General features: G+C 46.1%; 1 protein-coding gene across 1 annotated transcript in view; it reads right to left on the bottom strand.

Annotated features, from left to right (window-relative positions):
• The window catches only part of LOC137414449 (dmX-like protein 2), a gene marked incomplete at its 3' end in the record, with an annotated part of 77,412 nt that overhangs the window by 45,215 nt on the left and 10,499 nt on the right, over positions 1–21,698 (bottom strand). The window contains exons 3-7 of the mRNA XM_078769319.1: positions 19,669–19,838; positions 17,768–17,865; positions 7,587–7,752; positions 7,102–7,357; positions 6,702–6,976 (exon numbers count right to left, since the gene is read on the bottom strand). Of these exons, the coding sequence (XP_078625445.1) occupies positions 6,702–6,976; positions 7,102–7,357; positions 7,587–7,752; positions 17,768–17,865; positions 19,669–19,838 (965 nt within the window). The remainder of the gene's footprint in view (positions 1–6,701; positions 6,977–7,101; positions 7,358–7,586; positions 7,753–17,767; positions 17,866–19,668; positions 19,839–21,698) is intronic.

A 21,698-nucleotide genomic window follows, 5' to 3' on the forward strand; every position in this document is an offset into this window, starting at 1 on the left:
TGTGCAAACTACAAAATAGCTCCAGTTGCAGGGATAACATCCACTTCGCTGCTGTATTTAATTTGAGTAAACTCTTCCTTAAAACGGAATAAATTTACATCACATTTAGAATCAAGCCGTGGAGTAGGAACTGAATCCTCAATGTAAACGAGATGGTATTCATAGAATACTTAACCTGCGCAGTCAAGTTGGTGCGAGCCAACTCTTCTGTTTTGAAGGGTTTTTTCTTTGATCCAATATGGCTGCCAGACCACGTAAGCGATTACATCATATATTTATATTCTCTAATATAATTGTTGCTTAGATCACGCTCAATAAATTCAAAACTTATCAGACTAAGCATCGCCCCTGTCGAATTATTCATTCATTCAATTATGGCACCAGTGTTGTTGTTTCGTATGCAGCTTGTTGCTGCTGGTTGCATCATTTTTCTGGAAGCGCGTTTGTGCCGCTGATGCAGTGGCCCAATTACCAGTGAGCAGGTACTCAATTTGCCGACCTAGGAAGGATGACAGGCTGAATCAACCCTGCTGGCGTTAATTTAACGATCGACCAGGATTCAAACTCAGGATCCTAGGATCGCAAGCCAGCACGCTAACCGTTAAGCCAACACCAGGCTAAATGGCACCAATGACATCATCGTTAACAACGCCTATTCCCCATGTAGAGTTCTTTACAATGAGCTACGTTTCAATTTTTTCCATGGAACGGTTTTGGAGATGGAGGTTCAACGTTTTTTTGTTTTTTCCAAGATGGCGCCTGTACCACATGACCTATGACGTCATAATTAGCATTAAAATATTCTCCAGGAGGAGGCGCACCTTTGGTGAAAATTTTGTGTCCATCAGACCAACAGTTGCTGAAAAAAATTAATAATGATCAATGGAATACCGGATCTCGCGAGATCTCGGAGACGGTGGGAGGGATTTTCGAAGCTCCACACGGTCTCCACGTTTTTCGAAGTTAAGTCTGTTCACAATTGTATTTTGTCGAAACTGTATTTATCTTTCGGTGTGTGAAGTTATTGTGTGCAACTTTGGTTGTTTCTCGGTGTTTATCTTTCATAAATTGATCGTCTGTTTGCCGTGTCGTGTCTTGAGGCCTTGTACAGTGTGCACTGTACAACCTTGAGGCTTTGTTTTTCTCTCAGCGGTCCGTCGTTTTGTGATCCAATAACTTTCGTTCTCTGTATTCCCAGTCTTTTCACCCATAGCCTACTTCCTTGTGTAAATCTCAACTCGGGGGGGGAAAAAAAAAAAAAAAATAAAAAAAAAAAAATAATTCCTTCTCTGCTCTCATTCGTTTATTCATTCTTATTCGTTCGTTCGTTCTTCGACCACTTGTTTCTCCCCCATTTCCCCAGATAGTTTTCACTCATTAACCTTCAATGTTTACACTTTCCCCTCAAGTTATGTATTCCGTCATATTTTATAACACCTTTTTCTTCTTCTTCTTTAAAAGGCTGCTTTCGACTTGCTCACCAAATCAATTCATCCCAAAAAAAATATCCATCTCCTATAGTGCCTTTTTTCTACATTCCCTAAACTCTCCTGCACTCCATCCTCCATCCAGCGTCCTTAAACGTATTTTTAACTCGAAGGTCACAAGAAACTCATTTTGCAATAAATGTTCGTTTCCCATAAATCGTACACTTTCAAAAATCCAATCTCACCCCTCCCCTCCAAATCTTCCCCATAACCCCTCCCCTCCAAATCTTCCCCATCACCCCTCCCCTCCAAATCTTCCCCATCACCCATCCCTTTCAAATCTCCCCCCTTGCCCCCTCCCTCCTAAACTACCCCCTCACCCCTCCCCGCCAAGACGCCCCCTCGCCCCTCCCCTCCTAGACTCCTGCCTCACCCCTCCCCTCCAAATCTCCCCCATATCCCATCCCTTTCAAATCCCTCCCCTTGTCCCTTCCCTCCCAAACTCCCCCCTCACCCCTCCCCTTCAAATCTCCCGACCCTCATTGCTTCTCAATTTCCCCCCTCTCACTCCCCCTCCTCAAAGCGTCCTCCCCGCTTCTTCCCCCTTCAAACTCTCACCTCCATCTCCCCCAACCTTCTGCCTCGCTCTTCCCCCTCCTCAAATAACACCTCATTGTGGCTCACCCAATCACCATCAAACCTTTTGTCCGCCCCATCCTTCCCTTTCTCCGAGCTATTCTGAAATCTCTGACACACCTTCAACAGCTCTCCCTATCTCTTCCACCTCTTCCACATCTTACCCTACCCCTCCTCCCCCCTGTTCTGTATCTGATGCTCCCCCTTCCTCTTCATTAACGGTATGGACCTCAAACATCCGGGGCCTTCGTTCAAACTTAACTGATCTCTCCATACAGGTTGCTTCTGTCAAACCAGACGTGATCTGCTTAACAGAAACTTTCCTCCTTTATGATGTCTCTGATTCCATAGTATCTCTCCCGGGCTACTCCCTCCTCCGGTATGATAGACCTGAGCCTCGTCCTGGAGGCGGGGTTGCTATCTTTATCAAAAACTCTCTTCCTCACTCGCCCTGCATTGCACTCTCTCCACCTCACCCCCAGGAATACCTCTGGCTACGGCTTCCCCTTCGCTCCCACCTCTTGTTCATATGTGTGTTGTACCGTCCACCAAACAGTGATGACTCCATCTACATATCGCTGTCTGATGATATGGACCAACTTCTATCTACTCATCCCAACTCTCTCTTCCTCATATGTGGTGATTTCAACTGTCATCATGCCAGTTGGCTGGGTGTGGGTACCTCTCTCACCAGCCATGGCTCCTCAGCAAAGGACTTCTGTGACTCACTGGGACTGACACAATCTGTCAATTTCCCGACCCGGATCTCAGTCAACGGAACATCTTCTCTTCTGGACTTGGTTATGACTAACTTCCCTGAAAATGTCTGCTGCTCTTCTTCTGCTCCGATCGGATCATCTGATCATGTCCTTGTTAAAGTGGACATCTCTCTGACCATCCTCAGGGAGCCTGCTCAGCGTCGACGAGTCTGGCATTTCACTCAGGCCAACTGGCACGGTCTTCAAGCAGCCATCAATCATCTGGACTGGTCTCCCATCTCTACCACCTCTGACATCAACTCATCCTGGGAATTCTTCCAAAGTAAATTGCTCTCTCTCATGCACAGATTTATCCCATCTCGTCTTCAGTTGTCATACCCTTCCTCCCGTCCATGGTACACGGAATCTTGTGGTGAGGCTGTTGCCCAGAAACAACTTGCTTTCGTCTCCTGGAAAGCAAATCCAACGGAAGGAAATCTCATTTCCTTTCACAAAGCCCGAAACAAGTGTGTGTCCACCCTCAGGAGAGCCAGGAAACAATATCTCTCCGTTCTCAAGACCGAACTCTCTTATCTGTCTCCCTCTTCCAAATCCTGGTGGCGTCTGGTCAAATCCGTTTCTGGTGTTTGTTCCCCCTCCATCCCCTCCCTTACCTCAAACGGCTACACAGCTGACTCCGCACGTGAAAAAGCTGAATGCCTCAACTCTGTGTTTGCCTCTAAATCTTGTGTCCCAAACCCATCCCTCTCTGTACCCACCATACCCAGTCGTACCCTGCTGCTCCTGGACTCCGTGTCCTTTCCTCCTGACAAGGTGGAAAAGTTTCTGTCAACCCTCGACTCTGATTCTGCAACTGGACCCGACGGCATCAGCCCACGGGTCCTAAAATCCTGCTCTGCTGCTCTATCTCACCCTCTCTCCGTTCTCTTCACCCTCTCTTTTGCTCAAGGTCAACTGCCATCTGCTTGGAAATCAGCCAACATCACCGCTTTGCACAAAAAAGGTGCAAAAACAGATCCTAGCAACTACAGACCAATCAGCCTTCTCCCAATTATCAGCAAAGTCATGGAATCCATCATTGCTTCGGATATGAAATCTTTCCTCTTCTCCAATGGCTTGATCTCTGATCATCAATTTGGTTTCAGACCAGGTCACTCTACTCTGGACATGCTGCTTCTGCTGTCTCAACAATGGATGGAGGTCCTCAATGCCAAACAGGAAATTAGAGCTGTCTCCCTCGACATATCACGTGCCTTCGACACGGTCTGGCACCCCGCTCTGCTCACCAAACTCTCCTCCTTTGGTATCCATGGAAATCTCCACGCATGGCTGGCGGACTTCCTCTCTAGTCGTCGTCAACGTGTGGCCCTGAATGGGTTTCTCTCATCTCCTCTTCCTGTTCAGGCTGGAGTTCCCCAAGGCAGTGTTCTGGGCCCCGTGCTTTTTCTGATCTTCATCAATGATCTCTCTGACTCTCTCGAAAATCCTCTCTATCTCTTTGCTGATGACTCCACTCTCTGCCGCTCCATTCCTCTTCCCTCAGATCGGCAGTCTGCTGCCTCCTCACTCTCTGAAGACCTGGACAAAATCACAGACTGGTCAAACAAGTGGAACATGTCTTTCAATCCTGACAAATCTCACACTCTTACTATGTCTCTCCGAAAAGATCGACTGGACAACCCTCCCATCTACTTTCTCAACAATCCTCTCCAAGAAGTTCTGTCGCTCAAGATTTTGGGTCTCACTATCTGCCATGATCTTTCTTGGGAAAACCACATTTCCAAGCTGGCCTCCAAAGCCAGTCGCCGACTGGGCATCCTCCGTCGTGCGAAGTCCTTCCTCGGCACACCTGAGCTCCTCACCACATACAAGGCTTTCATCCGCAGCTCAATGGAATACTGTTCTCCCCTATGGGCCGGTGCTCCTGCCTCACACCTAGCTCGGCTTCATGCTGTTGAAACCAAAGCTTTCAGAATTATTGGAATCTCCCGCGATGAAGCTATCTCTGAGGGCCTTTCACTCACTCACCGCAGGCAGGTAGGTGGTCTTTCTGTCTTCTACCGACTCCTCTCCGGCCTTGCACCCCCAGCTCTCTCTGTGCTCTGTCCCCCAAATATTCCTACAGGTCGCACAAGATCTGCCAGCAACCCTCTGATGGTTAAACTGCCGAAATCTCGGCTCTCTGCTCACCTTCACTCTTTCATTCCTCTTTTCTCCCGCCTCTGGAACAAACTCCCTCACTCCCTTCAATCCCACTCCTCCCTCCAGGTCTTTAAAACAGCTGTTCACCACCATCTCTTATCTTCCCCCATCCAAAACCTCGATCTTTTCTACCCCCGCTAATTCACCCCAGATCCACCTTGTTTGAAATTCCAACTTCTTTCCTGGAAGTCCTGGCAGTGTCCATATGTTTTATACCTCTCCCACCGCCCCCTTCCCATGCCCCCCCCCCCCCCCAAAGCCATCGCCCTCTCTCAGATCTCTCGATGTCTCCATGTCTCTCGGTCCCTGCTCTCAAATGTTGTGTTTGTGTCCTTCCCCCTCTCTCCCCATCTTGTCTACCGCTCCCGATGTTATATGTTTTATGTGTCGGTTTGTCTTTCTGTGTGATTAATGTTCGCTCTTTCACGAGCCTCGATCTTGTATACAAAAAAAAAAAAAAAAAAAAAAAAAAAAAAAAACTGCTCTCCCCTCTGGGCTGGTGCTCCTGCCTCACACCTCGCTCGCCTTCACGCTGTTGAAACCAAAGCGTTCAGAATCATTGGAATCTCCCGCGATGAAGCTAACTCCAAGGGCCTCTCACTCACCGCAGGCAGGTTGGTGGTCTTTCTGTCTTCTACCGACTCCTCTCTGGCCTTGCCCCCCCAGCTCTCTCTGGGCTCTGTCCCGCAAATATTCCTACAGGTCGCACAAGATCTGCCTGCAACCCTCTTATGGTTAAACTGCCAAAATCAAGACTCTCTGCTGACCTTCACTCCTTCATTCCTCTTTTCTCCCACCTCTGGAACAAACTCCCTCACTCTCTTCAATCCCACTCCACCCTCCAGGTCTTTAAAACAGCTGTTCACCACCATCTCTTATCTTCCCCCATCCAAAACCTTGATCTTTTCTACCCCCGCTAATTTCACCCCAATTCCATTTTTTTGAAATACCAACTTCTGTCCAGGAAGTCCTTGGTGTCCTTGTGTTTTATACTTCTCCCTCCCCCCCCCCCCTCCCCCTTCCCATGCCTCCTCCCCCCGGACCCTCTCCCTTCCACACATCTCCCTGCTCTCGGATGTTGTGTTTGTGTACTTCCCCTTCTCTCCCCATCTTGTCTTCCGCTCCCTCTTTTTGGGTATTTTGTTTGTCTGGTTGATTTGTTTGTGAAGTAAATGTTAGCTTTCACGAGCCTCGATTCAGTATACAAAAAAGACAAAAAAGACAAAAAAAAAAAAAAAAAAAAAAAGGGTAAGTGTTGTATTTGTCAAATTATGACGTCATAACGAAGGCACCGATGACATCATCATTAACGTAACTTATTCCCCATGGGGAGTCGGTGACAGAGCCAGGTCTCAATTTTATCCATGAAGTGGTTTCAGAGATATAGAGGTGCAAAGTTTTTCCAAGATGGCGTGACCTATGACGTCACAATTATCAGCAAAAAAAATCTACAGGCGGAGGCGCTTCTATGGTAAAATTTCATCAATCGGACCAATGGTTGCCATGAAAATGAATTTTAAAAATGCAGACACGGCACACGTACGGCACATGTACGCAGATGAATGCCTAACCCTGAATTTCGCTCCGCAAGCGCAGGGTAATTCCTTAATTTGGACCACAAGAAGAGTGTAACATAATCCTCAAACAAAATCAACTGTTTGGATGATTGGATGAATAATATTCACTCGAAACGCGCTTGAGGAAATACAAGGCCCACCTTTTCATGATGCTTCATTTCATCAGCAGCCCCATAAGTCACAGCAACGGGTGGCATCCGTGTCAAGACCTCCAAGACGAGAAGGGGACATCCTGCCTTGAAGTAGGTGTGCGCAGTGGAAAAGTAGAGGTTGCGTTCACGCAAGCTGATGCCTTTGGACTGTAGTTGACCAGCTGCCAAGCGCTGCCGCTGAATCAGAGGGTGGGAGCGCAGAAAACTGTAGAAGCTGAATATCGCTGGATTGCAGGAGCTTGAGCGGTAAGTTGTGCTGCTGACTGAAAACAAAAACCCATGTTGACTGCATGAGCATACTATGTCACAAAAGTTTGTATTGCATTAAAATTTACTAATAATCCGTTGTTCATGAGAGTCTGTACCCAAAACGCATATTCCAATGTACCTTTGTCGCTCTTGTAATCAGGCTGATCCAGCAGTGTGTCCAGTGCACCCGAATAGTCACCGACAATCCAAAAAGCAAGACTGCGTAGAAATGGGTCATTATGTTTCTGAGCCTTCCCGTTGAAACTTTCACATTTTTTGAGCACATGCCGTGCTAACGTCGTGCGGTACAAGGACGAGCCGGCACCCGGGTCCGCTTCGTAAAGTCGGCAAATGACAAGAGCTAGTTGCAGGTCTTCGAGACGCTCCACACAAACCTGAATATGGTTGGAGGAAGGTGGGAGGAATGGAGGAACGCCAACGACTTCTAAAGATACATTTGATGGAGGAACGATGTAATGTTAGATCAGATAAACAAGAAAAGAAAGAAACTTTCATTTCATAGATAAGAACTTTTGAGAGATTCAGGAACAAAGTCAAAACAAACTTCAACTTTGTGATGCGTGGATGCCTGCTGTTGGAGATGGAAACTTTGACAGGACAAACCTCAACTGCATCCTTCAGGGAACCAGCCAGCAGGAAAAAGGCTGCGGCCTGTTCGAAACGCTGCTTGCCCAGCAAGGCGAAAGCATTCTTTAAGGCTGCACGCCGCCATCGCTCCTCCGAAAAGTCGTTACGGAAGAACTCTGCCATTTTCGGCTCGCCCTTTGACCTGCCGGAGGAGTGGCCAGTGAGCGAGTGCAGCATGAAGGCTGAAAGACCGGAAGAGTCATGGAGTCTTAGCCAAATTCAAAATCAAATCATTGGCCAAATAATGACCAACAACCTTGGAGTTCCCCGGAGTTGAAAACCAAACAAAAATGTTTTTTCACACAAGATGATGTCAGAAACAGCAAAAAAAAATTCACACTGACTAATAAGAAGCAATTTTGATATATTGCATGGGCCAAAATATTGCATTATTATTACTTCTGCCATTTAAAGTGGATGGAGGTTATGTTTTCACCACTGTCTGTTTGTTTAAATGCCTGTGAGGAGGCTATCTCAAAAAGTTGTGGACGGATTTCGACGAAATTTGGTGGACAAGTTGGGTGTAGGACAAGGACAAATTAATTCGATTTTAGTAAAGATCCGGATCTGCATGCAGATCCAAGATTTAAATTTTATCTTTTGAATGGATTCGTCACCTTCACCATTGGGGCCAAAACGAAAAATAGAAAGATTTTTAAAATCTAGTGTTCATGCTGGACTACCCTTGTGTTCTTAGGAAGAACCAAGTAATGCTCCAGAAAAGATCATATAAAAGGGTGCCCTACATTTGGCAAATATAATACATTTACTTCTTCATGTGGCTTGCGGTCTCAGACTGACTGAGATGAGTCGGGGAGAGAGACAGGTGTCAAAGCGTCTTGACACTTTGCAGTTCCCGGGCCCGGCCAGTGGAGATGAAAGTGCAGCTTGCGGTTTCCTGCGCTAGGACGTGGAGGCCTGAGACGAACCGGACGATTCCTGACGAGGTTCAAGAGCAGCTGTTTTCGGATGCTTTCGAGCTGTTTTCAGATGACGTGCTGATGTCCTTGGACTTCGCGCCAGGCTCTGGGCCGACCGGGCCGACGTGTGTGATATTCAGCAGCATAGATTTAACGAAAAGCCCGACCGAATATCGTCGCTTCGTGGCTGCTTTCCGCCGCCGAAATCGAGCGCGGCTTGGGCGATTCTGCCCCTGTTTGGAGAACAGCCAGCGAGGCCTTCATCGGGGCTGAGCGAGCAAGGCTTCCGCTGCCGAAATCCAGCGCGGCTTGGGCAATTTTGCCCCTGTTTGGAGAACACCCAGCGAGGCCTTCATCGGGGCCAAGTGAGCAAGGGCGTGTCGGGACATGGTTCGCGCCATTGACCGAGTGGTTCGCACCAACCGGAGCTGTTTTCGGATGACGTGCTGATGTCCTTGGACTTCGCGCCAGGCTCTGGGCCGACCGGGCCGACGTGCATCGAAGTCCTTTCCAAGGGTGTGGTGCTGACCGGGCCGCCGTGGTGCTGACTGGGCAAACGTGGCGTGGTGCTGATGGGGCCCCCGCAGCCGTGATGCCCCCCCCCCCCACTCAGAATTTCCATGCTTTAACGTTTCCCAGTGTTTACCCTGGATTAGAATAGGTGCACCGTATCCCTGCGTGTCGTAAGAGACGACTAAGAGGGTTGGCGTCAGGAAGGGCATCCGGCCATAAAAACATTGCCTCAAAAAGAGAACCATGACAATTACAACTACATATGGGCAGGGTACAGCCCGAAGTGGAGATCGGTTTCTGAGGTTTGGGACATGGAATGTAGGGACAATGACAGGGAGATCAGGAGAAGTGGTGGAAGTATTGGTCAGAAGAAGAGTGGACATATGTTGTGTGCAAGAGACGAGATGGAAGGGAAGTGGTGCGAGAATGGTGAAGGGTAGGCAGGGACAGAAATAAACTTTGTGTGGCAAGGGTGCCTGGAGGGCGTGAATGGTGTTGGTGTCCTGTTTTTTGAGGAGCTTGTAGACAGTGTGGTGAGTGTGATGAGAGTGAGTGATAGGTTGACGATGGTGAAAATGATGATTGGAAAGCTCTTGGTGAACGTCATCTCGGGATATGCTCTGCAGGTTGGTCGGAGCGATGACAAGAAGGACAAGTTCTGGTGTGCGATAGAGAAGCTGATGGAAAACGTGAAAGATGAGGAAGTTGTTGTGGTAGGAGGAGACCTAAATGGACATGTGGGAAGGAGTATGGATGGTTTTGAGGGAGTTCATGGGGGTTACGGATATGGTGTGAGAAATGGAGAAGGTGAAAGGATTTTGGAGTTTGCTGATGGAGCTGATTTGTTGATTTGTAATACTCAGTTCCAGAAAGAGGATAATAAGCTTGTTACATACACGTCAGGTGGGTCGACGACAACCGTTGACTACCTGACGGTGCGTAGGCGAGATAGGGGGCACCTCCGGGACACAAAGGTGATCCCGGGGGAGGAGGCTGTTTCACAGCATCACTTGGTTGTCTGCGGCATAAGGGTGAAAGGTGCGAGGAGAGCTCGGCGGGTGAAGTACCAACCGAGAATGAAGGTGTGGAGGTTGAAAAAGGCATTAAACAGTAAGGGAGGCATTAAAAGAGAGGCTCAGTAGGGTAGAGGATGATGTGGTTGAGCTTGAAAGTGGTTGGATGTCAATGAAAGATAGTCTGTTGGGAGCCGTTGGTGAGGTATGTGGATGGACAAAAGGACCACCGAGGCACTCGGAAACATGGTGGTGGGATGATGAAGTTGGAAAGAGGATTGACGAGAAGAGGAAGAAGTTCAAGGAGTGGCAGAAGGCGAAGGGTACGGGAGCAGAAACAGCAGAGCATGAAAGTTATTAGGCAGCCAAGAAGGCTGCAAAGAAAGAGGTAGCAAAGGCGCAGGAGGCATGTAGGAAAATGTTCGGAGAACGCTTGGATTCGGAAGAGGGTCAGAGAGCAGCATTCAGGATTGCAAAGCAGATAGCGAAAGAGAGGTGTGATGTGATGGGGGTGAGTTGCTTGAAGGATGAAGTGGGACAAATCGTTGTGGACCCAGATGGAATTAAAGGAAGATGGAAAAGATATATGGAAATGCTGTTGAATACAGAGAATGAATGGGATGGCAACATAGAGAGTAACCCAGTTTTAGGACCGGCAGAGAAGATAACTGAGAAGGAAGTTGAGGAAGCGATAAAAGCAATAAACCACCGTTTAGAGGCCATTTTTCCCCGCAAAGCGGGGGTTGGCCTTTTCGGGGACCGTGGTAGTTGTTGTTTTTTGGTCCCCTTTTTGAAGCAATGTTTTACGGCCGGATGCCCTTCCTGACGCCAACCCTTTTTGCCGCTTTCAACGACAAACAGGGAATTACCAGTGAACTGGCACTCAAGCGATAAAAGCAATGAAGGGTAGAAAAGCGGGAGGGCCGACGGGAGTTGTGGGAGATATGTTGAAGGCAGCAGGAAGTTGGGGTGTGAAGAGAATGACAGAGATCTGTAATCTGGCGGTGAAAGAAGGCCGCATTCCAGTGGATTGGGAACTGAGTACCCTCGTCCCTCTATACAAGGGGAAAGGTGACTGGAGTGTGGCTCGTACCGAGCGATAAAGGTATTGGAGCATGGACGGAAGGTATTGGAAAGGGTGTTGGAGAGGAGGATAAGGAAGAAAGTGAAGATCGACGAAATGCAGTTTGGATTTATGCCAGGAAGAGGAACGACAGACGCGCTTTTTATTGTGAGGCAGTTGCAGGAGAAGTACGTGGAGAAGAGGAAGAAGTTGTTTCTTGGGTTTGTTGATCTGGAGAAAGCATTCGATGGGGTTCCATGCAAAGTATTGACATGGGCAATGAGGAAGTTAGGAGTGGAGGAATGGTTGATCAGAGTAGTGATGGCAATGTACAAAAGAGCGCGCACAGCTGTAAGGACGAAGGGCGGGAACAGTCGTGAGTTTGAGGTGAAGGTGGGAGTGCATCAGGGGTCGGTACTAAGTCCACTACTATTTGTAGCTGTGATGGAGGTGCTGGCTCAGAACGTAAAGGAGGGTTTACCGTGGGAGTTGTTGTATGCAGATGATCTGGTGTTGATTGCGGAAAGTATGGATGGACTGAAGGAAAAGATGAACAAGTGGAAGGAATGTATGGAGACAAAAGGTCTGAAGGTGAATATCGGAAAGACGAAGGTGATGGCAAGTGGTAAAGCATGTGGTGAGGTGGAAAGAACTGGGAAATGGCCCTGTGCTGTGTGCAGGAAGGGTGTCAGAGTGAACTCAATTGAATGTACAATGTGCGCTGAGTGGGTTCATCAAAAATGTAGTGGTCTGAGAGGGTCATTAACCAGGGCAGTGTGGCAGCTACATTCAAATGTAAGGTGTGCACAGAGGGAGCTGCAGATGGAGGAAATGTTGAGTTGGATCTTGGAGACGGCGTGAAGCTGGAAGGTGTGAAAACATTTTGCTACCTCGGAGACATGCTGAATGGAGAAGGTGGAACAGACTCAGCAACGGTTGCTGGAGTGAGATGTGCATGGAGGAAATTTCGGGACCTGAGTGGCGTGCTGATGAGGAGGGGAGTGTCGTTGAAGCTGAAGGGAAAGGTGTATGCTGCATGTGTGAGAAGTGTTATGATTTATGGGAGCGAGACATGGGTAATGAACGTAGAGCAGCAACGAAGGTTGGAAAGAGTGGAAATGCGAATGGTTCGATGGATGTGCGGAGTATCGTTGAGAGAGAGGCAAATGATGAATTGCGAAAAATGATGGGAATAGAGCCTGTGATTGATGTTGTGAAGAGGAACAGGTTGAGATGGTTTGGTCATGTGTTGAGGAAGGATGAAAGTGACTGGTTGAGAAGAGTGATGGAAATGAATGTAGAAGGAAGTAGAGGACGGGGAAGACCAAGAAAGACTTGGCCAAAGATGGTGGAAGAAGAAATGCGGGCAAGGGGAGATGGAGAGATGCAGAAAATAGGGCAAGATGGAGAAGATTGTCATGGGACCGCAAGGCTAACCCCCGCTCTAGCATGGAAAATGGCCTTGAAATGCATGTTGTGTTGTGTTGTGTTGTTGTACTTCTTCATGCAGGATTATGTTACACATCAAATTGGCACCCCTTTATATATGGACGGATTTTGAAAAAACAACTTGGTGGATTTGTTGGGTAAGTGACAAGAACAAGCCAATTCGATTTTGGTTCATGTTCACATGCAGACCGGCCGATGAGAGGAATACAAAACAAACTGTTCAGCCGGGTGGAGGTATGTGCTTTACGGAGTGCCGTTCTAATTGTCTAAAGAATTGTCAATGTTACACATTGGAAAGTAAGCCTGGTGTTGGCTTCGAGGTTAGGGTGCCGGCTTGGGATCCTAGGATCCTGGGTTTGAATCCCGGTCGATCGCTGAATTAACACCAAGGGGGTTGACTCGGCCTGTCATTCCTCCGAGGTCGGCAAATTGAGTACCAGTTCACTGGTAATTCCCTGTGTGTCGCAAGAGGCGACTAACAGGGTTGGCGGCAGGAAGGTGCATCTGGCCGTAAAACATTGCTCCAAAAAGGGGACTACGGTGCCCAAACAAGGCCAACCCCCGCAATGCGAGGAAAATGGCCTCTAAAGGTGGTTCTTTTTGGTTTACACATTGGAAAGTGTGTAAGCTGTAGTTGAGTCTGTTGAGATGAACATCATCTGGATGCAGTACTACCTGTATATGTTGGCAAGTATCCATACACCTAGGTTCAGAACAATACAATTGACCCACAACAACCATGCGCCAAACAGCCAAAGCCTTTGACCTTGTGTGGCTCGTACTATATTTCTCAACCCCCATTGCCAACTGTCTTTTGCTGATATAAACAAACATTTCGATTTTATACATTTTCTGTTCTTCGTTTTGTGGTCGCTTGGAATTATCGGCATTCTGCACACGCAGTACCGCATTGAGTGACATTCTTTGGCCCAATTTATCATCCCGAGCTCAAATATGTGTGACTCAAAGCCTGATTTAACTCTGTTTATGAATGTCCGAGGATGCTTGATCTGATTCCTGATGCGAAATCATTTCTCTGCTCTGCAATATGTCTTGTTGCTATTCACTGATTAACCTGGCAAAGCAATTGATGAATTATTGTGTGTTTGAAAGGGAAACACTGGCAAGCTGATCAGTTTAGGCATGTTATTGAGGTTAAATGCACAGGCAGTCACAGGAAACAGAAAAATAACGAAATAACTGGGATCACAAAGCGATCGTCAAGTGAAAGCCTCTCTGCCTGTGCCTGCCATCGAATGACGGCCATATTCCTTTGAGACCGACATATCACAGGTTCAGCATGTTGGCACAAAGGTGGACATGGAGCAAGAAATGCATACGATGATGTTCCACGTGACATCAAGTGAGGAGCAAGCAACGGAAGGGCAGGTTTTGATTCGAGAATCAGAGGTTGACCATGGAATTGGATACAGAGACTTCAGTATTTGTTACGATTGAAGTAACTTTGAAGAATTGTGACATATCGGTGGTAGGTCAGTTCCTGCAGTGAAACTGACTTCTAAGGCTTACACACATACACTGGTGAAGTAATTCCGATAGTAAAGCAAGTTTTTGTGTTAATGCGTTCACAGGAGTCAAGAACAACTTTCCCTATAGTTGTAAGTAAGGGCCATGGTCCAGCACTAATGGGTCAGGATTGGCTCACCAATTAATGGTTGCAATAGGTTGCCTTTTAGAATTCCATGAGTACCATACATTTTCCAGAAGGTCACGAAGAATCTTTTGGCAAATCTTTATAATTTCGCAGTTTACATCAATGGGGTTCTCATCATGAGAGAGTCAGACTCCATTTACTTGGCAAATTTGCAGGAAGTGCTCAAACGGTCCTCCGAAGTGGGACTACACATCAGCAAAAGCAAATGCTCTTTCCAAGCGAAGGAAGTGGCCTACCTTGGGTACAGATTGATGCTGAAGCAATGCACCCAACCACAGAAAAGGATAAAGCCATTTGGCTTGGTTTGAGCTTGATGAATGTCTCAGGGTCAAATGGCATCAGCAGGGGAGAATACATCTTCCTAATGGTTCAAAATTTGGGGGTGTGGGGGTGGGGGGAGATGTAATATCCTATTGCGTTATTCAATCTGTGCCGGTCAATCAATTGGGGTCAATTGCTTTGGGCAGGCCACGTGTGATCGGTGCAGCAGGCTGATGGCTGCAGAAGAAGAAACCTTTTGTTCTTCCAATTTAGACCATCAAGGCACAAACAGCTCAGTCGTTGAATGAATGCCAACACTCTGGAGACAGAGTAAAGTAATTGTATTCTTAAATGGCTTCGCGAGGGTGCAGAAATATCAATTGTTGTTGACGAGCAAAATGGAAAAAAAAACAGAAAACGGGAAAAAAATAAAAATGAAGCAACTCATTCTCAACACATAAATTAGGAAACAAGAAAACTCCTACATTTGATAAAGTTAAATGTTTTATTTATAGTCGATTCTTCGTATGGAACTACATGGGTAAAATCGTGACGGAATGATGAGAACACTCGACAGCCAAAAAGTTATGGTTTCAAATCTTGACGAATGCTTCAGTATTAACGATTTGGATTCTAAACTTCTTGATCTGGTCTTGGAAGAATTATCAGGTCATGAATAGATTGTTGATCAAGAAAACAAATTGGCCCATTAACTGTGTTCAAGCACAGATGCATTTAGGACGACGAGGTAGGGTGTCTGCCAATGACAAATCGATTCGATTTTGGTGAAGATCTGGAACCGGATCCGGATAGTTATTTTTAATGTTCAAGTGATTTTTCACCAATGAAAGATGTGGCCAAAAACGATATGTAGCATGATATTTCAGAAGGTTGAAGATGGATAATGACAAAACTTGGTGCATGAATTGGGTAGGTGACAAGAACAAGCTGATTAGATTATGGAGGTCTGGGATGCAGATCCGGCCTATCAGTGGGTTGCAAAAGGTAGACTGCTCAGCCTGGCAGAGGTATGCGCTCTGCCGTGTTATATTTAAAGTGTCAAACAAATTTTGTTTGCTTTTTTTTTTCATTAGGTTATGCTAAAAATGTGTCGCAATGTTGGTACGAATGAAAGCCATTTGTACAATCAGAAATGGCTGAAAATGCAAGAGAGAGCCTCCAGGAACCTCTGCCATCTGAGGCCTGCACCAAATCCCCAGCCCTCCAGCCTGTAGTGGTATGACCCCAGACCGGTGATACAGTATTCCATAGAGACCGGCAAATGAAAATACTATTAATACATCACTGTTCAAGTTAATGATAATCTGCCTGCACTGCCTGATATTGTTCATATATGAGAGACGATACCTATCCATACATTGTGGAATAATATTGTGACAGTTCTGCGAACTGTCACCTCCAGCAATGGCACCCAACATAAGGCTCCCGAGTTATTTCTTTATTAAATGTTCCAAATAATCCTCTCTTGAGTGTGTTGGGTTTCAAAGGGAATATTGCTTGTGAGGGATTAGTTCAGGTCTTCCCCATCTTTCCGTCATCTTCTATCTGCATTTTGGAGGCGGAGGCGCTCTCTTTCTCTCTCGAGCCACAGTGGAATTTCTGTGCAGCGCCCTGATTTGCATATGTGCGCCAAAACCTAATTCAAGTCCGCATGCCATGCCAAAACCAAACTGCCACCACCACCGCAGCAGCACCTCAACTGCAGTTTAACCACCACCGTACTACAAACCATCTCCATGCCACAACACAACCGTCGTCCTCCACTGAAACACCAACGACCAACATCGCACTTTATTAGCTCACTATTCACACACGCTTGCTCTTCAACCCGAAGGTGTGATTTCCCAGCCGCCTCTTGAGGACACTTTTGCCTATCTTTGGCAGTGTGACTGTCAACCGAGCGGGATTCTGGTCTCGATACAACATCGTTCTGACGATCACTGGAGCGTGCATCGGCTTTGGTTTGAAGCTGGGACAGAGACATTGGGAATGTTATTTTCGCTCACTTGGAGCACAGCGAGTTATATTGTACGAAACTGATGGTACCATCATAGGAATGATATATTGGTTGTACAATTGATTACTATTGTTATTGTACTTTTATTCTTGTGTGACCTTAATACAATACTTGTTTGTTGGTGACAATTGGTGTGGTTTCACCATTGATCTTTGACACATAGAATAACACATCTTTCTGCCGTGACTCCTCTCGAGGCTCGGAGGTACACCGTGACCGGGGTTTGGGGAGGAGCACGTAACAATACAAAATGTAAATGTTTCATGATATTTGTTATATTATATCACCTTTATCTATCAATATTGTTGAAATGAAGATCAAATAGCTGTATGTTGAAATATGTTGAAAAAGTCAAAACTTTACATGGGGTGTACTTACTTTTTCACGTGACTGTATATATACAGCATATTGTTCGATACAATAAGGAGACTCGTGGGAGATCAAGGTGACAGAGGGCAAAAAGGTAAGAAACTGACAGTGGTGCAGTGGGGAAACAGCTGTATAATCAGCAAGATAATAAACAAACAAGTTCAAGACAGATATTCAGCACCATCTCAGGTCTTCCCCCATCCAAAACCATGATCTTTTCTGCAGCCGTTAAACCACCCCTGCTCACCTCCTCACCCCATATCCAACCCCCTACAAATTTTGCTTTCTTGTCCTCTTCCCTACCCCTAATCTTTATCCGCATCCCTTGTTTGTCCATCTCCTTCGATTTTCTCCATCGGCCTTTCTGTTGGCGCTTCCCCTTTATCTTTGTTGTTCCTTTTGCTCTGTTGCTTCCTGGTCCATTCTGTGTTCCAGCTCTTCCATGAGCCTCGACTCTGTGCACATAAAAATAGGAAAAGAGGAGAGAGAGAGAGAGGGTGGGAGAGAGAGAGAGGGAGAGGGGGAGGTAGAGGGGGGTGGGGTGGGTGGGGAGGGGGAGAGATGAAGGGAAGGATAGAGGGAAGGATAAAGGAGGGGGTGGGGGGGGGGGGGGGAGAGGGAGAGGGAGAGAAAGAGAGGGTGGGAGAGAGAGAGTGGAGGAGGGAGAAAGATAGAGGGAGGGAGAAAGATAGAGGGAGAGCGGGAGGGGGAGAGAGAGAGAAGGAAGAGAGAGAGAGAGAAACACACCAACCTGCAAGTAAAAGTGTTCGGCTCACAATTATAGGATCTTATCATTACAATTATTCTCAGAGCAACAAATCAAAATCGCCATGGAGGCTCAAATTGCATGGCTCACCTGAATAACCCCCACAGTACGGCTTTCTTCTTCATGGCGAGGTAGAACAATGCCGCATCCAATGGGTTTCCTTTCTCCTGAAACATCACCTTTGCCATCTACAAAAATCCAGACACACGATTTCACACCATCATAATGATGATTCTCGGCCACAAATAAAAGCTCTTTCTCATGACCAACATGTTCTGTTAGTGGAACGTCGGCGCACCAAAGTGCTGTCAATTGGTGGGGTAAAGGGGAAGAATTCTGCCTCAATCAAAGGGTTTCTGCCACTACAGGTAGATAGTGTTACAGGTGGTGACAGTTACAGAACAGGTAGGCAGTGCAAAGAAGTAAAAGAATATTTAAAAACTTGCCACTTTTAATAACAATGACAATCATGGCTCATTAGCATCTCTCATTAGTCATTTATTGTTCAAAATTTGCAATTGCAGCTGCTGCAATCCAAGCTGTAAACGAAATAATAAGATTGTTCCGCCAGATTATGAGCAACTTACGACGCAACGCTCGGAAATGATTTCCTGCAGTTGTTAAACTGTCATTCCAGATCGATTTCAGCTTCTTTAAATATAAAAACGATTTTTTTTCTCTTCAATCCCGATAGATTTTCGGCGTCAAAGTCCAAAAGTAACAAGGTTCAGACATACATGGCGGCGGCCATCTTGGATTTTGACGTGAGTTGCACCCACACCAAATTAGAATTCGGTCCTTTGCTTGCTTACGCACGCACACACGGACGGACGGACGCACGGACGGACGCACACACGGACGGAGGGGAAAACCATAGTCCCCCTTTCGCTCCACGGTGCGACGGGGGACAATAAGGTGCTGACTTCTGACCTGTTCATGATTTTTGGTTCTTCTAGAGCAGTCGGAGCTCTTAGGACACAGAATATGGGAATCAAACACCTAAACCGTGGGCCACACTACGTCCTAATTGAAAAGGCCAGAAGAACATACTTCAATCTTTTCTGTTGAGCATTGTCATTTCGGTGGGACAATAGTTTAAGTGATAGAGGAAATTTGAAGCTTGACTTTGGAGAAAATAAAAAGTGGACGATAAATTGATTGCGCACTGACCACTAAAGTTAGGGATGTGAGCAAATTTTTGTGACCCGACAAACATTTTTTTTTTGTTTTTGTATACAAGATCGAGACTCGTGTAAGAGCTAACATCAATCACAAAAAAAGAAAAAGGACACAAAACATGCAATAAAGGGAGCAGGAGACAAGATGGGGAGAGAGAGGGAAGCACACAAGAACAGCAGCAAAGGACAGGGACAACGGAAGATCTGTGGGAGGGAGAGGGCTTGGGGGGCGCAGGCATGGGAAGGCAGGGGGAGGGGAGGTATAAAACACATGGACACTGCTAGAACTTCCAGGAAAGAATTTTCGCACAGTATCTACTTTCTATTCATTTCTGAGAAAGAACCCAACTCTCCCCCCCTCACCTCACCCCTTCCTCCCTCCCCTCCCAAACAAGCGGGATTGTTAAATGATGATTACTTTCATTTCGTTGCATGAAGCCAATGATTTAAGACGGTCCCAACCCCAGTCTCACACTGAGATACAAAATTGCATTCCAGGCTTTCTTTTCTCTTCTCTTCAAATGATTTGTAAACCCAAATACAATGCGATCTTAGTATCATATTATATTGTTTTCCCATAGTTTTGGGCCTGCAGTTCAAGCTAGGTTATTTCCAGAATCCATATCTATGTATTCAACTCATCGCTGGCAACACACGCATCGCCCACTTCATTTGGCTGGGCTTTCACATTCGTTACGACTCTGATTTAAGATTTTACAAAGGTATATAAACTTTTCAAGGAGGTTATGAGTATTTGACATGTATCCATTTCAACCTGGAAGTGCTAATCCAGCTTTGGCGGCCTTTCCTCACCTTCTCTATGCACGTTCTCAGCATAGTATTGTTGCGTAACCACCAGCCGATACCAAGTGCTCGGAGCTCAGGCCACCGATACTGCTCTTGTCTCTCACTTGTTGCCTGCTCCAACAACTCCTCTTGAGATTCAGAATGGAAGGCCCATGCAAAGTGGCAAGTTGCTAGGCCTGAAAAGAACATGACAATCTCAATCCACAACACAGCTACAGCAGAAGAGACAGATGGCTTAACATCCCCTATGAATGATGGCAGACTCACCCCATCTGCTGAGCACCAGGATGACATTTCATACCTGGGCCAAGAAATGAACCCTGACTAAACAGCTCAGGGGCAAGGACAACACCTTTGAGCTATATCCTGTCAGCCAGGGGAATGACTGAGGTAAAACATCACATCCAGAAGAGTATTTTTTCTTCCTTACAGGCACCAGAATATTTACAGTGAACAAGAAACGTGACAAACACAGAAAACGTTCGTTTTTTAGGGATCCAATCCTTCCAGGGTGGATACCGATTGTTTTTGTTCAGATTATAAGGCTACCACATGCCTTTCAGGCTGTGGTACCCTATTGGTATTGCTCGGATCATTACGCCCACCAGGGAGTAATGCATTCGATCGTGCCCGTCCGTGTGTGTGTGTGTGTGTGTGTGTGTGTGAGTGTGCGTATGTGTGTTCGTGTGTGTGTTCGTGTGTTTGTGAACAAAATATCTGGAAAAGTTCTGAACGGGTTTGGATGAAAGTTGGTGGGATGATTGCCCTTGGGATAAGGAAAAATAAGGTGAAGGGATAAGGAAGAATTGATTCGTTTTTGGTGAAGCTCAGGATATTATTCCGGATCCAGGAATTTTTGGGGGAATTTTTTTTCTGTTTTACTGCATTAAAGCTTTTATTCTTATTCTTAAATGATGTTTTTCTCCTCTAATTCCGAGATATATCAAAATAAATTATCTGACAGTTATGTCCTACTTTCTTTTTCATTTATTGTTTTGGGGAGAGGGGATGTTAAACAAAACGTATTATTCCAACTTGACCCACGGCGGGAGTATGCGCTCTACTGAGTGGCGTTCTAGTTCTCCTTGTTATTATTCTTCAGCCGCAATTTTGTGGGTTTATTCCCTTTAAAATTCATTTTCTCTGGAACCTTTGGTCCGATTGACAGGAAATTTTCACCAAAGGAGCGGCTCCACCTGAAGAATTTTTTACGGCGTAGCACATCGGGCAAAGCCGTCTAGAACAGTGTTTGTCCGTCCGTATGTATGACCGCTCAAAGGTATACCAATCAGAACTGAGGATATGGTCACATGACAGGGTGATGTGATTACGTCTGATGTCATTACGGCATACGGCGGCTGACTCTCCACACTCCGTCATTTTGATTTATATGCCGATCATGCCGAACATATCGTCGAACCTGTCATATATCACAATCGCCATACTCTACCTTTACGTTTTTCATTCAGTGTGAAACACATACAAACCGATTGTTAAAATGAACATGAAATATCGAAAGCATAGACGTTACGGCTCTTCCAACAATATGGTACGTATAGGCCTTAGGTGTTACGACTCGTCTTCGGCCAAATTAAGCCCAGGTTTCTTAATACAGTAGTGTAACGTTTCAGTCGTATCGTTTTCGTATAGACTGAGACTCGTTTTCGTTTTCAGTATCGTTTTCAGAAACTGAGACTTGCTTACTTCGACCAGTGTTAAGCTGTGCTTGAAGTTGTTGTCCTGTGAGCCGCCTATCACGCAAGCTGTTGACTCTCAGAAACTTGTCTTCTGATGCTGTTGTGGATTTGGGTCTGCCAGACCTCTTCCTGTCAGAGTTTCCTCCAGTATCCAAGTACCTTTTGATGGTGTCGGAAACTGTACTCACTGACACCTTGGCTTTCTTTGCAATTTCTCTAAAGGAAAGACCTACTTTTAAGGGTTATAATAGTCTGTCTGTCTTTCTTTGTTAATTGCCATTTTCTCACCATGATGATAGCAATATACTACTTCCTACAGTGCAATATTGTCCAAATAAT

Source organism: Myxine glutinosa, unplaced genomic scaffold, assembly GCF_964187855.1.
Source record: "Myxine glutinosa unplaced genomic scaffold, kmMyxGlut1.1 SCAFFOLD_2058, whole genome shotgun sequence".
Lineage (NCBI taxonomy): Eukaryota > Metazoa > Chordata > Myxini > Myxiniformes > Myxinidae > Myxine > Myxine glutinosa.